The sequence below is a fragment of the Mustela erminea genome, chromosome 17 (assembly GCF_009829155.1).
Source record: "Mustela erminea isolate mMusErm1 chromosome 17, mMusErm1.Pri, whole genome shotgun sequence".
NCBI lineage: Eukaryota > Metazoa > Chordata > Mammalia > Carnivora > Mustelidae > Mustela > Mustela erminea.
In genome coordinates this window covers 29,971,828-29,987,047 of record NC_045630.1, presented here as the reverse complement: position 1 = coordinate 29,987,047, position 15,220 = coordinate 29,971,828, and the positions used below count along the sequence as shown (strand labels likewise).

The 15,220-nt window shown below is 42.0% G+C and overlaps 1 protein-coding gene across 14 annotated transcripts in view; it reads right to left on the bottom strand.

Moving 5' to 3' along the window:
- Positions 1–1,650: 1,650 nt before the first annotated feature.
- ENAH (ENAH actin regulator) overlaps positions 1,651–15,220 on the bottom strand; it is a 131,392-nt gene continuing 117,822 nt past the window's right edge. For 8 of the 14 annotated variants that reach the window (XM_032319077.1, XM_032319076.1, XM_032319075.1 and 5 more), the window contains 5 exons: positions 14,137–14,203; positions 11,529–11,591; positions 8,247–8,325; positions 5,305–5,362; positions 1,651–4,528 (listed from right to left, as the gene is read on the bottom strand). In XM_032319077.1, the coding sequence (XP_032174968.1) occupies positions 4,491–4,528; positions 5,305–5,362; positions 8,247–8,325; positions 11,529–11,591; positions 14,137–14,203 (305 nt within the window). In that variant the 3' untranslated portion in view covers positions 1,651–4,490. The remainder of the gene's footprint in view (positions 4,529–5,304; positions 5,363–8,246; positions 8,326–11,528; positions 11,592–14,136; positions 14,204–15,220) is intronic. The other 6 variants (XM_032319070.1, XM_032319071.1, XM_032319079.1 and 3 more) reach the window with 1 other exon arrangement.

Here is a 15,220-nt window from a genome sequence, read left to right as displayed (position 1 = left end):
GATTCTGACAACTTCAAAAGCATCTGCGTATAAATACTAGTGGGTTTTCAGTCACAAGTCAGAGGTATTAACCATCAGCCCTTTGGACGCACTCTGGGACCCCTTTCTCATCCCTGAGAGTTCTGAGGAGACGTAGGGACACAAATTCATCTCTCCAGTAAAAACAAAAATGGCCTAACAACAACTGGTTTGGGGTTTTGAAGTAAACGTCTTTAGGAAGCAGGATTGGAGGACAGAGACACGAAGGAGCAAGAGCCCCGAAAGCATCCTTCCACACAGAGCGCTTCCTGTGGTGCCATTTCCATGCTGCCCGTCGACAGACTTTAAAGGTGATGGGGTTAAAACGTTAAGACACAGCACTGCTGTGTCAACTGTGCTCTGCAGGGTAACCCTTAGAACTGACAGGCCAGGGACGCCTGGGTGGCTCAGTGGGTTAAGCGGCTGCCTTCAGCTCGGGTCATGATCCCAGCGTCCTGGGATCGAGTCCCACATCGGGCTCCTTGCTTGACAGGGAGCCTGCTTCTCCCTCTGCCTCTGCCTGCCTCTCTGTCTGCCTGTGCTCACTCTCGCTCCTCTCTCTCTCTCTCTGACAAATAAATAAATAAAATCTTTAAAAAAAAAAAAAAAAGAACTGACAGGCCAGCTCTTCATGGCACTGAAGTACAGAGAGATCTTAGGAGACACAGAAGTTGTGGCTAGGCAAGTTGAAAAGGTTGCAATCTGTTACTTAATTCACGTTTTTTTTTTTCTTTTTAAAGATTTTATTTATCTATGAGGGAGAGCGTTGAGGGAGAGGGACAAGCAGACTCCATGCTGAGTGTAGAGCCCCACGCAGGGCTCGATCCCATAACCCCAAGATCATGACCTGAGCTAAAAGCAAGAGCTGGTCACTCAATCAACAGAGTCACCCAGGCGCTCCATGTTGCTGAATTCATTTCCGAACGGGAAGCAACTTCTAGTTTGTGGGTGAACATTGTGATTTATACACGAAGGGAAGCAAGAGTCAGAGACGCTGACATTTTTGGAACGGTGGGCCACCGGTGAGACGGCTGCAGGCGCCCAGAGGTGGTGAGGAGGATGGAGAGAAACCCGGGGTATGAGGAGGAGGAGAGACGGGATTACTGGACCCCTCATGAAGACATCAGTTTAACGACAGACTCAAAATCAGTATGGCGTGAAGTCAGACAAACAGTGTCGCTGCTCGCATGAAGGGCCATGACATCAGTGTGCGAAAAACACCACAGATCGGACTTCACTACGCTTAAAATTCAGGGCTTGGAAGGTCTTTTCCCCCACAAACCACATAAAGGGAAACGGTGACCGTGTGAGTTTCAGCATCTACGCCATAGAACAAAACAATAAAATTAAACCTTTGTCGCTCTCTCGACAGGAAGAGTAAGCCACTGCGCTGACGCGGGCCGAGGGAGACAGGGAGCAGGGACACATGACAGCCGTTTCAAACCAACAGGAGACGATCAATCACGTCTTCCCTCTGTCTGTATTAATCAGCATTTTCGACTTGGGACATCTGGGAGGAACAGTGACGAGCTCTGTAGGCTTTAGGCAGTGAAGTCACGGGCTTTGCACACTCAACAGGACTTATGTTGGAGCCGACAGATTATTTCACCTAAGTGTCACAAACAAGCAACATGTATATACTGCAAGTTTATTTCAATCACACAAACAAAGTTAGCGTGTAGGAAATTGAAATGAAACAGTACGGTAAAAATAGCAGAGAACCGAACAATTGAAAAAGGAAGCACACCTAAAGCATGAGAGTCCAACATTCATCAGTGTTTCATCTTCAGTCCGGACTGACGCGTGAGGCTTGCAAACTGCGGACAAACCGGGAAACCACGACGATACTCGGGGGAGATGTCAGCACCGCGTTAAAATGTGTACATTCAGTTGGTTTGCAATGGGCTGCTGGCCATGTACAGAGCATGTAGGACAGATTTGTCACGGGTCACATCACAGTGTTGAGGAAAGAAGCGCCTTTCTGTCGTCAGAAAGGACCCCCTGAACTGCACGCAGCTTCGGACACCCAGTGAGCACAGCATGATCACCGTGGGCATGACGGGCTCCAGGGAACGTCACCTCGCTAAGGAAAGTCACTTAGGCTTCTGCTTCCCATTTTAATTACTGAAATCTCTAATGATGACAAAAACTGTCCCGCTGGACAGCCAACGTGTACAGTGATTGGGAAGAACACGTTGAGTGATCCGGGCGAACGCACACGAATGGACCACGATGTGACCCAGCATTGGCTCTGTCCTGTCACACGGACATCCTGGGAGGACCGGACCAAGGCACGAGACAGCGAGCACAGACAGCAGCCCCTCACTAAGGTCCAGCGTGCGGCTCTAGTCTCTTCGCTGACTTTGGACCACTTGTACCCAGTACTCTAACCTACTAGAGACTAACTTCACCGACAAAAATCAAGTGATTGCTCACCTGATTTATAGGGGACAGGAGTGTTTACACCACCCAAGTGTTTGTATAACCAAAAGGACAAAAATAAAGATCAAAGTGCCTCTGCTTTCTTCTAGAAGACAGTACGTTAGAGGCTGGCTGCAGCTTGAATGCCTTTCCTACTGCTGCCTGACAATGAGTGGTTGACAGAGAACTGCACAGTTAGGATAACTCATCCATCACAGATTAATCTAAAACTGAACTCTCTACAGAAACAGGAACTATTTAACAAGGAAAACAATTTCCTCACTCAAACCCTTTTGAATGGTAAACTATGCTACCGACAAGCTCTGTCTGACCGACTGAGGTTACAAAATCTAGAAAGCAGATGAAAATGGATTATTTCTTCAAAATTTTAGTAAAAACTTCAGATAATCAAAGATTTCAAAGCAAATATGGCACATAACTGAAGCATAAATCAAGATGGAGAGCCTGGAGAATTTGTGATTTCCTAAATTAAGAAAAAAAAAATCTATCATTGCAAATTATAGGATTTCTCCCCTATTTTAATCTTCGCGAGTTTCCAGGAGAAGGGCATGGGTTATGCCCGCACACACCCGCGTGGGGGTGAGCGGGGGTCTAGGTCCTTCTTTTCACCACCTGAGTCTCGCTCGGTCACAACAAGACAACCACGCAGAGCCCCTCGCTGGTCCCCTCTGCTGTATGGTGTCCGTGACCTCAGTTCCTGCGGACATCAACTACTTCGTGTTTCCACGTAACAAAATTCAAAAGCAGCTTCTCGGTCAGGAACACATACCTGTCCAACTGCAGGGCACCTAGGTAGTAAAGCAACTGCCAAATTCAGGGATCGGATTTTCGAGTTCCGCAGTACGACGTAATCCCTGGGAAGCTCAGAATCATGTTTCAGACCACTGAAATTACTCAAGTTAAAATACGAACAGCTGAACACATGATGTAGAAGATTGAGTACTTGGTTCTGCTCACATATTTACCAATTGAAGTCACAAAATAGTCCTCATTATTATTCATGCAGGTAATTGAGAAAAAAAAGTGCAGAAATTAACTTTAAAAGAAAAATTATTCCTTCCCTTCCTCCCGCCTCCCCCAAACTCTACAAAAGATTTTCCCTGGGACCAGGCCTTGAAAAGGCCACTACGTATTAGTGGGACATGCATTACTGTCTGCAATTAAAAAAGCTAATTTTGTGGTGGTTGTAATTACATTATAAAAATGTCCACATGCATAAATCTAAAAAAGGTTGAAAACCTACAGTAAGTCTACAATATATTGTTTTACATTTGACCACTGGTGTGTTATGTAGGAGTCATAGATTTGGTAAAGCATTTTAACAATTTAGGAAGGCATCTAAATCTTTAAATTCTGGACGAATTTTATGTTTTAATCTACAAAATTGCATGAAGGCTAACTCGAGAGACTTCCTATCATTCTAAAATTCCTCAAGCCAGACAAACCATTTTTAGGACACTTTCTTATAAATATCACCCTTGGAAAGCACATACAATTCCATTTGTTCCACATTTTAGGATCTTAACCTACACAGGGCTGATCTCCATCCCTCACGGAATATCAAATGTGATAGGAAGACAAACCTGAGAAACATTTACAATACAAAGAGTGTAACTTGCTCATTTCTTCGTCAGCACTCTCTGAAAACAAACTTCTTAAGCCTTTCTCCTCTTTATTTTAGCAATGGATTGTGAAAAACGTGCGATTTTTGTCTTGACATGAAAATATTTCAATGCACGGCGATCTTGCCTGATAGGTTTAGTATTTTCTGCATAACTAGGAAACAGGAATTCATATCCGACTCTTTCATCCTGTTGAAAAGGTCAGAAAAAAGCAGCAAACTGGGAGGGAAATAGCTTATCGCCAGAATAACGCGTCTGAAGGCTCGTGAGGATGTTGGTTTTCCTCTTCCAACTGTTTGTCTCCACTTTCTTCTCGCAGCTCACAAATGTAGGGGTTTGTTGTTAACAGCTGTCGTTCGCAGGGCTCTTTCTCCAGACTAGAGTCCTATTCCTCCTCGGTTCGTCTCTCTACGCAGAATTGGACTTGCTCAGTTCTTGCCTGATTGCTGGGCACGAAAAGGAAACGTATTTCAAGTAAATACAATGGTGAGGTAAAATCAGTGAGAAATTCCTTCTAAGAAAACTCAGTGGCTGTCTTCAAACTCCCGGTAACAGAGAGCCAAGCAGACCCTGCATCTGCTGCTGCACAGATTTTGGCTTTCTTTTTTAAAGATTTTATTTATTTGACAGACAGAGATCACAAGTAGGCAGAGTGGCAGGCAGAGAGAGAGGGGGAAGCAGGCTCCCCGAGGAGCAGAGAGCCCCATGTGGGGCTCGATCCCAGGACCCTGGGATCATGACCTGAGCTGAAGGCAGAGGCTTAACCCACTGAGCCACCCAGGTGCCCCCAGACTTTGCTTTTCTTAATATACAGACGGTACTAGCTTGTGTACACAGACACACACACACACACACGCACACACTCATTCACACTCTCCCTTTCGTGTCCACAATGATAACACGGACGTTGTGGGCTCAGAGTCCATAGAGAAGGCAGCAGGTTGGGATGTGAGGCCAGAGATGGGCCCCTCTGCCTGGACTCTGTTCTGATGTTAATCACCCCTGACACATAGGGACCTCATTTATCCCAATTTTTACAAATAATTTCCACTGTAAGGAAGAGAGGGCTCTTTTCTGACATCCTAAGCCATGTGAAGGACAGGATACTATGCAAAATTGTTTTATGCCCTCAAGTAATAAACTGGTTATTTTTTATGTGCATTTCCTTAAAAATGGGTATTCTACAACATTACAGAGTCAGCAAAGCTGTTTATATACTTACCATCAATGAGCTCTTCTTTTAGCTTTGTTAATTCTTTTCTCATTTCATCTAAAATGTCCTAAAATATTAGAGAAAAACATCATAAATACAGGGAGGAAAAAATTACTGCTACAAATATTCTTGTTCATATAGAATTTTAAGAATGTATGAGGTCTGCTGTATGGTTTCTGTTGCCGGACTCCCTCCCAGACAAGGCTGTCTAAGTGCAGCCGGGCAACTCATGTTTTAACAGTCTTCCCAGTCTTCACTTATTTTAGCCTAGCGAAATGGGAAACATCACAGTGCTTTCTAAAACTAAAAATAATTCTGCCATCCAGAAAAAGGTAGGCTGCAGGTCATTTCTAGAAAAGATAATAGCTCTGCTTTTAACTTTGTCTACTGGGAGCAGCCTGGAAGATGCTGCGTAGGGCAATTTCAGGGAATAGGAGATGTAAACCAGATAAGCAGATCCTGGCCTGTGTGTGATCTGGTTTGAAGTACGGGGCTCCTTAGGAATCGCACTATGGCTGCCAAACCTTCCTTCAAGGAATCCGAGACTCCCCTGGAGCTACCTCACGGGCTGCCCTAATTGGCAGAGGCGAGGGTGGATAGGCCTCACCTGGATCTGTGTGGTCTGACAGGGCGGACGCAGCCACACACAACCTCTGAGCACTGGAGATGTGGCCAGTGTGAAATAGGATGCGTTGTCAGGGTAACACACACACCAGATTTCAAAAACTTAGCATGAAGAAAATAACGTGTAATAATTCTTTAGTAATGTTAAAATACTGATTACATACTGAAATACTATTTAAATTAAATTAAATTAAATTAAATACATTAAAATGAATTTCACCTATTTCTCCTTACTTAGTTAATAAGGCTATCAGAAATTTTAAAAGTACTTGTGTGAGCCCTGTTTGTATTTTGATTTAATACTGTTGTTCTAGATGCTTCTTCCTCCGTGAAAACCACTCCACCTTCAAATATTTTGCAAAATCTGTATTTATAAGTTCACTTTGAAATAACGGCCCACCACCCCACCCCCGCCCAAACTTAAAAAAAATCACTGAGAACAGGGGCTCCTGGTGGCTGAATTAGTGGAGTGTCTGACTCTGATTTCAGCTCGGGTCACGGTCTCAGTGTTGTGAGATCAAGCCCTGCACTGGCCTTCGGGCTGGGCATGAAGCCTGCTTAGTACTTCCTCTCCCTCTGCCCCTCCCCTCCCCAAATTGCCAAGAACAGTGTCAATGCCAGCTGAAAGGGCTCCGACACGGTAACGCAGTTTGAAGAGTAACACCTACCCTTTGAATGATTAGTTTCCATTATGGGACCTTTTCTAATACTGCACACCTCGGGTAAAATAAAATCACTCTAATTTAAGGTTCATTATCTTAAAAAGCTTTTCATGTTTAAAATAAGGTCGAAATTACCAATTAATACAATAACTCCTGCACTTTACCAATGAGGAAACAAGCACAGAAATTATTAGTACAGACTATCAGATATCCTTACTCAAATTACAGTAAAATCAGCCCCAACAGGAAACCTTTCCTCTCTTCTCCACTACTTCAGATAGCCAAGAATTTATCACGTGCTCAAGTGTGTGCAAGCATCTACTTTAAAGTGTTTTTAAGAAAAGAAAGCCATGTTTAATATACAGGAAAATTAGGGCTTGATCATCAATACCTCAAACTTCCTTTTCAAACTATATGACTCAAGTTAAACTTTTCTAATAGCTTTGCAATATAAAAATCAGATTTATCTGAAATTGGCTTTGAGGAACGATCTGGGCTCTGATCTGGACTCAGCTGCTGACCCAGCCATGGGACCAAGCCAGGTAACTCCTCGGAATCTCAGATGCCAAATCTGAATCTACACACTGTCCCACAGGCCTCCCACGAGAACCAGAAGACAGCACCATGCTAAGAGCCCTGCCGGCGCCTGGCCCGCTCATCTACTGGCAGGTCAGTCCGAGGCTATGACAAGGACTGGTGTGGTCACTGCTCTGAGAGGCCCCCCAGGGATACAGGGTAGGAAGACCAAGGAGACAAGACCCTGCTGGCGGCAGCAACTCTGGGCTCAGGTCCGTGAAACTGACCGTTGTCTAAGGTGTGTACACTGGCCCTCCTTTAAATTTTCCTTAACACTATCTATTTTTTTAAATTGTTTTACCTCTCCTGGGAATTAAATATTTTAAAGCCCCACAGCTCTTCTCACCTATCACTCCTTCCCCTTTCTTGTCTGAGTACCTATGTGTATAATGCAGAGGTATCCAAAATATGGACAAGATCCTTTTCTTTTTCAGAAAGTTGAGAGAATTGTTCATACTGTTTGGTTACCTGTCTCTCTCACCTAGCTGGGCGAGTGCTCACCATTCAGTACATAACATGCTCATTTTTGATTCCTTAATGACCACTGGCCCCTGCCCGACACTAGAGTTATATACTTCTACAATATTTTCTTAGCAATAATTCTTAGAAGTGAAATTTTTTGGTTCAAAGGTAAAATATTTATTTTTAAGGCTTGTGATCTGTTTTCCCAAGTGCTTCCTAGAAAATAAAAGTATCCGAGAATGCCCATTTCCCTGACATTCTTGCCAAAACCAGATTCACTGGGTCCATTTTTGCCAATGGTAAATGGAAAGTGCAATCCCATTTGTATTTGTAAAGGTACAAATACATACTATGTGCTGACACTGAAAGCTAACATTACGCCATTAAGACACCTGCCCCCACCCTCCACCACTGCTGGAACTTTATGTGAACACACTGAACCCAAAAAATGAAGATTTGAAAAAGACAATTTGGTACTCATGTTGCTGTTTCCTTTGTACAGAAAGACCTAAACTCTACTTCCCAGTATATTCACAATCCGTCAAATGCTGGCACACCAGACATTTTTCCAGAGAAAACAGTGCACGTCGGGGGGAAAGGGAGGGAAAGCTGCCGTCGGGCGCCTACCTGCTTCAGCCTGTCGTAGTCTAGCCCCTCCGTCTGGACGCCGTTGGCACTGGGCTGTGATGAAGGTGCAGATTTTGGTCTGTACAAATGGAATTTCCAGGACAGGTAAAAAATACTTGGGATGTTTAAGGAGTTCACAAAAAATTGCAAATTTTCGTACCCAACATCAGATTTCGGTACTTTTCTTAAAACACAGATATTAAAAAGTTAACTGTCAAAGTTGCAGGACTGATTAGAACAGAAAACAGGAAGCATTTTTCACTTTGCTCAGTGTTTCCAGTTCTTTGTAAAGAAATCAGACAATGGTGACAGGATGACGGTGCTCCCTCCGCAAAGGGCAGAGGAACACGTTCTCTGCGCAAGAGGCGGGAAACGGGGCCATCTGCAGCACACGGACCAGGACTGGACACACCGGACCAGCTGAGACATGGAGGCCCAGGAAACACAATCTCGTTGTTCTCAAGGTGTGCAAATCAACCACCAAGATGCATCAGTTTATAAATCCGATGGTTTACAGAAAAAGCCATTTTAGGAATAAGTATATGATCTGTTCCATGTGTTTCATGCCGTTTTAAGCATTCAAATAAATAAGAATGCTGGGGAAATAATTAAAAGATTCATATCCAGTTGGCTATGTGGCTGTTTCCAGACAAGTTTTTATGGAGATGATATCTGAATGAGTTTCCAACTACTTACACAAACTTATTTTGTCTTAAGAAAAAAAAAAAATAGGGCAGTGCCTGGGTGACTCAGTCAGTTAAGCGTCTTGACTCTTGGGCTTCAGCTGGGGTCATGATCTCAGGGTCGAAGGACTGAGCTCAACGTGGGGCTCCACACACAGTCGGGAATCTGCTTGGGATTCTCTCTCTCTCCCTCTCCCTCTCCCTCTGCCCCTCCACCAGGAGCACTTTCTCCCTCTCAAATAAATAAATCTTTAAAAAGAAAAAAAAAGAAAGAAAGAAATGCCACATAGATGCAGTTTGCCAATTATTACTACACGCTCAGAAATTTAGCCTCTCTTAAAAAAATTCAACATGAAGAAATAAATCTTAGAAATTAGGTATGCCTTAGGCAAAAGCTTCAATATCAAATAAACCAGTCATGGCTCCTCTCCCATTCCGGCAAGTAGAGAAAATCCCAGCGGAAAATCTAGAGTCTTAACTGGGCACTCCTCTACATTCTGGTTTAATACCATTAAGTGGCCACAATTTGAGGACCACAACTCAGTGCAGATGAAAACTATCAGCTGAGTCATGGATCTTCAAGTTTTCAGAGGACCAATGTCACAAATCTAAACCAAAACTGGTATGCACAATAACTTCTCAAAGTTATGATTTCGTAACTCTTAAAGGCATATTATGCTCCAAACCCACAGTCATTGCTGGGGAAGATAAAATAGTAAGTTAATTTGCTTTCATATCAAACATAACAGCTTAACATGTTGTTATATAAAGCAAATCGACCAATTTTATTTTATGAGACCTCAGCTGCTCTGCTTGTACGAACCAGGAAAACCAACTCTCAGAAAACTTCATTCAGTAAGCCCTGAGCGAGGCACTAGGACAAAAGAACACTTACTTCCAGGATGTATTTCCTTTCCGCTTTGCGGAGGGGACTACTGCACCCTCTGGTCACAGAGGAGGCACTGAAGGCCCCGGCAAGCAAGGCAGGCGCTGTGGCCACAGGCCGGTCTGGGGAACACCCCTGACGGCCCACACACTGCATTTCAGTCACCCACGCTGCCTGGCCCTGCTCGCCAGACTCACACTCTTAATTACTCGGCTTCTCTCTCACTTTTCACATTTAAGTGGTAAAATCAGTGAACGCTTTTCTCCAAAGTTTTATAATGAGTATTCCCAACGTTCACATGAGTATCAACAGTATGCTAAAGTTAACCGGGCAGTGTGTTATGAATATATCTGTACTTATTAAAAACACAACACATTACTGTTCCATAATAAACAACCGAGGAAACATGCAATTAAGAAATTTTAATTCATGCTAACATGCAATCCACCACCATCACCATGATGATTAACTAAAGGGGGGAACTTTTCATACTGAAGGAAAGAAGTAATCACCACTCTTTAAAAAAAGGTTTATCAACGTTACCCTATCAAGGGGCCCTAGTGGGAAAGCAGCAAAAAAACTGAGAAGATTAACAGAAGATCTCATTAAATGCTATTTTCCTATGTACTAGCAAATTTTCTAAGTAAGTCTTCTGGTGACAATGATTAAACTACCTTGAGAAAAGCAGGAAAATTTTTTCATGCTTGTAATATAAACATTTTATGCAGATTCAACTGACTGGCAAACTTACCAAATATTTTTATCATCAATGGCATGAAAACAATTTGGCCAAATACAATCTGCAGAACTCCTGACTCAGTGCCATAGGCATCCCTCCATATACTGTTTAAGTCATGTTCCTAGTAGACTTTCACATGTATTTTTTTAAAAACAGGTGCACAGGGTAACATGGGCGCACCTCGGTTATTTATAATCTATGGGTTTTCACCACAACTGATAACAAAGTATGAGGCCCTCCCAGAGGCTACTGTGTTACCTCTAAACAGCTGCCTATCAATAACTACCAAAATATTTAAAGTCCCTGTTCTGCCAAATCCATTCTAAACATAAGCTTGAACACTTGAGGAGTTTTAAAAAATTGTCAATTTCTTTAGTTAAGAAATACATGGTTCTTAATTTTAATTTAAAAAAAAAAAAAGGTTAACAGGACTCATCCTAGAAAACCAGCTGCCCAGGATGGGAGACGTCAGATTGGGAAAGGCATGTAACCTGCCCCCACGTGTGGAGAGGCCGGGGATGTTCCTCCAGGAATACGTTTCTCACAAGTGTGGCTGTGATGTAGTCCCGTGTTCCATGAACTTCCAGTACAAATCTTCTACTCTACCTTTTAAAGGTTGTCTCAAAGCTTCTAAGAAGAAAAGCCTTTAGAGGAAAATGCAACAGCTACAAAGGGCCTGGAGAAGACACAGGCGGCCTCATACGCCACTCCAGCCTTGCTGGGGTATATGCTGTTCATATGTACCCTGATCTAACTAGGGAATCAAGGCAGGAGAATAAACCCAATTAACTTTCCTAATCAAAATCTCTTCATGTTTTTTAAAAAGTGCTGTAAATAAAGCTAAATACGAAAGATTTGCTCTTCCTCAAGTCATCTCCCTCGTGGTGATTACCAATCCAGGTAGAAAAAGCTCAGCCCTATCCTGAACATGTTATTCCGAAGTCTCAAACCACAAAGTCACACCAGGATGATACCTGTGTAATGAATCATAGGACCTGTTGTCAAAAACAATCTGATTTTTCCTTGGAGAATCCCGTCTATGAAGGGGAAAAAACCATTTAAAGGGAAACACAATAGAACTTTTAAAAAAATAATGCGCACTATGTTCCCGTTTTATAGGTTTGTAGTCATAGCCAAACAATGAAAGGAGTCCATTAACCTTAAAACGATAGTTTTTTTCCCAATATGAAAGGATGTACTCGGACACTAATTCTAGTTATGTAACATAGTCGTTTGACAGCTGCAAAGAACGAAAAGTAAATCGTGGTGCGTTTGTGATGACCACCTTTAGAGAGTGCACATAATAAAAGCTACTCCACAAGGTACCAAAACAAGTACTGAAACACAATAGAAATCACTGTAGCCTTAAGTTCGCAAAATTAACTCTTCTCAGAAAGAAAGCGTGTGAACTCTCTACCTTGAATATAAGATCTGTGAGCTCTTACTGAAAACCGTATGATAACTCACAAATTTATCAATGGGACATTCTAGTCATAGTTTAAGGTAATTTTAACAACATTTTTGCTTTTACCCCACTACCTGGCATCTTCACTGAATAAATACGGCACAGTGCAGCACCTCATGTACACGACCGGAGTCCACCCATCCCACCCTAACACAACCTCGACATGGACATTGGTAAGAGAAAGGGGTTCTTTCCTCACCATGCAAGGATGAGGTGCACATCAAGTGGCCATATTAATACAATGGTTCTCAGCAGGAACGGGGGAGAAAAGTTGGGAAGAAAAGCCATACTGTTTAGTCCTTCCAATGTACTTGCGAAATCTTCTTGGCTTAAAACCGCTTGGGGTGAAATTTTAAGACACATATCACTGGCTGGCTCAAATCTATCAAAAGGTATATGAGTGGTCAGAAAACGACCTGGCGTTTCCAAATTTCCATTTCAGGAAAGGAGAAGAAAACCAACCTACCAGAGCAGAACACCATTACGATATACTGCTAGATAATAAGAACCAATACTCGGTTAATCTACAGAAAAGTCCTAAAAACGAAAAGGGGACTTTCTGAACACTTACTAAACTTCCTTTAGAAGTCTGAATAATCTTTTAAAGGCTATTTTTTAAATGAACCCAAACATATCAAGGAACTTTTATTCCCCTTGGAGAACCCACTTCATGTCCCTCCATGGTCTTAGGGTTTGCTCAGGTTCACCATGGGACCCCTATCAGTAAGGTACAGATGAAGAGTAGACATAAACAGGAAGATTCTTTCCTGTCCCATTTCTGTCTTCAAAAGATACATGGGACACCACAGTTCTGTGCTCTGATATGTACTCGATAAATTAGGCTTCAAAATGTGCTAGTGGAGAAAATCTATAAAAACTACCAAAGACGCACTGGGAGGCCACATCAATCAGGTATCTGGTAAACATAAATGTGTGATTTTCCACTCTGTTGAAACCATGTCCACCAAAAGCAATTCTTGCATTTTCTCCTAAAATAAAATACATTCATCTTATAGTCACTGAGAAAATAAAAGCTTCTACATGGTTGAAAAAACAAGTCCAAATTTAGATTTAGGCTAACATTGAACAGATCTGTGACAATGTGAGGTCTATCCTTGTTTTTTATTAGTTTTCTATTATTAGAGCCAAGTTTGCTTTTTAAGAGGTAAAACTAAAGCAAACAGCCCAGAAAGAAAAGGCCAAAACACTTTTAGTCTCTAAACACATACTTTTTTTTCTGGAAAAAAAAATGTAAGTCCTTTAAACTATCTCATAAATCCGGAAAGTTTCATCTATGTTCAAGACCTGAGATATAAATTTGGTATGACAATAAAATACTCATAGCTAAGAAATGCTGAAAATTGCTAATACCATGCCTCACGGCCCCTGGGAGAAACAGAAATTCACTATTCTTGTTTCTGGGCACTCTCTTTCCTAAGTTGATTTTAACTAGAAATTTCAATGGAGAGAGAAATCAATCTTTCTACTTCACAAATTCAAAACTTCAGGTTTTGTTTTGCTCTCTCTTAAACATTGCAGGCATTTTTCTCCTGCTGCCTTTCAATTTAAAACATAGAAGTTTCTTTGAAAGACTGCATTACCAAAATGAAGGTTGTCATTTTGAGACTACTGGGGAAACGTGACTATATCACATAATATCATTGTTCAATGTTAGATTTCTTGATAGCGATAATGGTACTGCGGTTACACAGGAGGTTATCCTGGTTCTTAGGGAAAATGATGAACAATTTTTGCAAACTGCTTTCTCACTCTCCAGAGGAACACAAAGGCACGTCTCTTTGTGTCTCTGCCTCACACCAATGGGGCAAAACTAATAACTGGGGAACCTGGGTAAGGGGCACATGGGCATGTGCTCTACTATTCTCTCAACTTTGCTGTAGTTTTGAAATTTTTAAAATAAAAAAATTGGGAGGAATAAAAGCAATCTTAAAATTTCAGACAACCTGTCTAAACAGTAAGCATCCGACAATCGCTAGGAAAAACACCCTGGTGTTTTTATCTGCTTCCCTGTACAATTTCAAATCCACCACTAGAGTCCGGAGAGGTTAATTTCTTTTAGATACACCTGTAGCATGAAAGTCAGAAAGTAGACATACCTGGAGATAACAGGTGACTTGCTGCCATTCATTGTATTTGTTCTTTCCCAAGGTTTTCTTGTCGGTTCTTTAAAAATAAGGAACATAAGTTATGAAGTGCCCTACCTGCTCCCAGAGTAATTTATTGCAAAAAAAAAAAAACAAAAAAACAAAATACTAAGTAACTTTAAACATGCTTTTGTACAGATGAAAAGTTTTTAGTTACAATTCTGAACTTCAATTAAAATCTATTAAGGATCCTAATTTGTACAACTTCAGACCTTAAGATGAGAAGATATTAATAAGCAACTGTGATGAGCCCCCCGGGAGAGCCGCAGGCCGTGAATCTCTGACAGCGGAGGCCTACAACCAGGAGGCGCACCACCTCTCTAGCAGAGCAGGGCTCCATATCAGAGACGGATGTCTCAGCTTGGGGCCGGGGTAAGCGTTAGGGAGCGCAAGAGCGAAATTATGAGCAAATCTGTATAAAAATACGGTCATCCCCTCTGGCAGGGCGGGGCGGATTCATAGTTCTTCTCAAATTGTACATGGTTCTGTGACTCTAACTTACAGTGGAGTTCTACAGTTTTTGTGTTCTTAGTAAAAACACCTATGTTAATTTTGGCTTCTGGAAGAAAGATAAAGTTATTACAGTAAGTAGTTCATAAACCAGAAAATTTTTAATGGAAGTAACATTAACAAACTGAGCTGAGTCCTATTTAGGAAAAAGTCACAATATTTACCACAGGACAGCCTAAAAAAATGTTGAATAATCACCACTCAGTAAGGAGAATGTGAGGTTCTTTTTTTCTTTTTACTTTTTTGGCAAATGGGTCACAATCACAAGAACAGACTTTTTTTTTTTTTTTAAGAATTTCTTTCTTCACTTTATTTTAAATTAGATAAAAAGCTGAACAGGTAGATCTGCTCTTCGCTTTGGCCAAACACAGGGAACGGCCCCTTCCGTCCTCGTCACGGACCCAGCACCAGTCATGTGCCTCCAGAGGCAGGGAGTTTGTTCGTATTCTACGGAACAGCCTCGCAACTTAGAGTCCTTGACATCAGAAACCTCACGGAGTTCAACACCACTTCCCCAAAGCTGTAA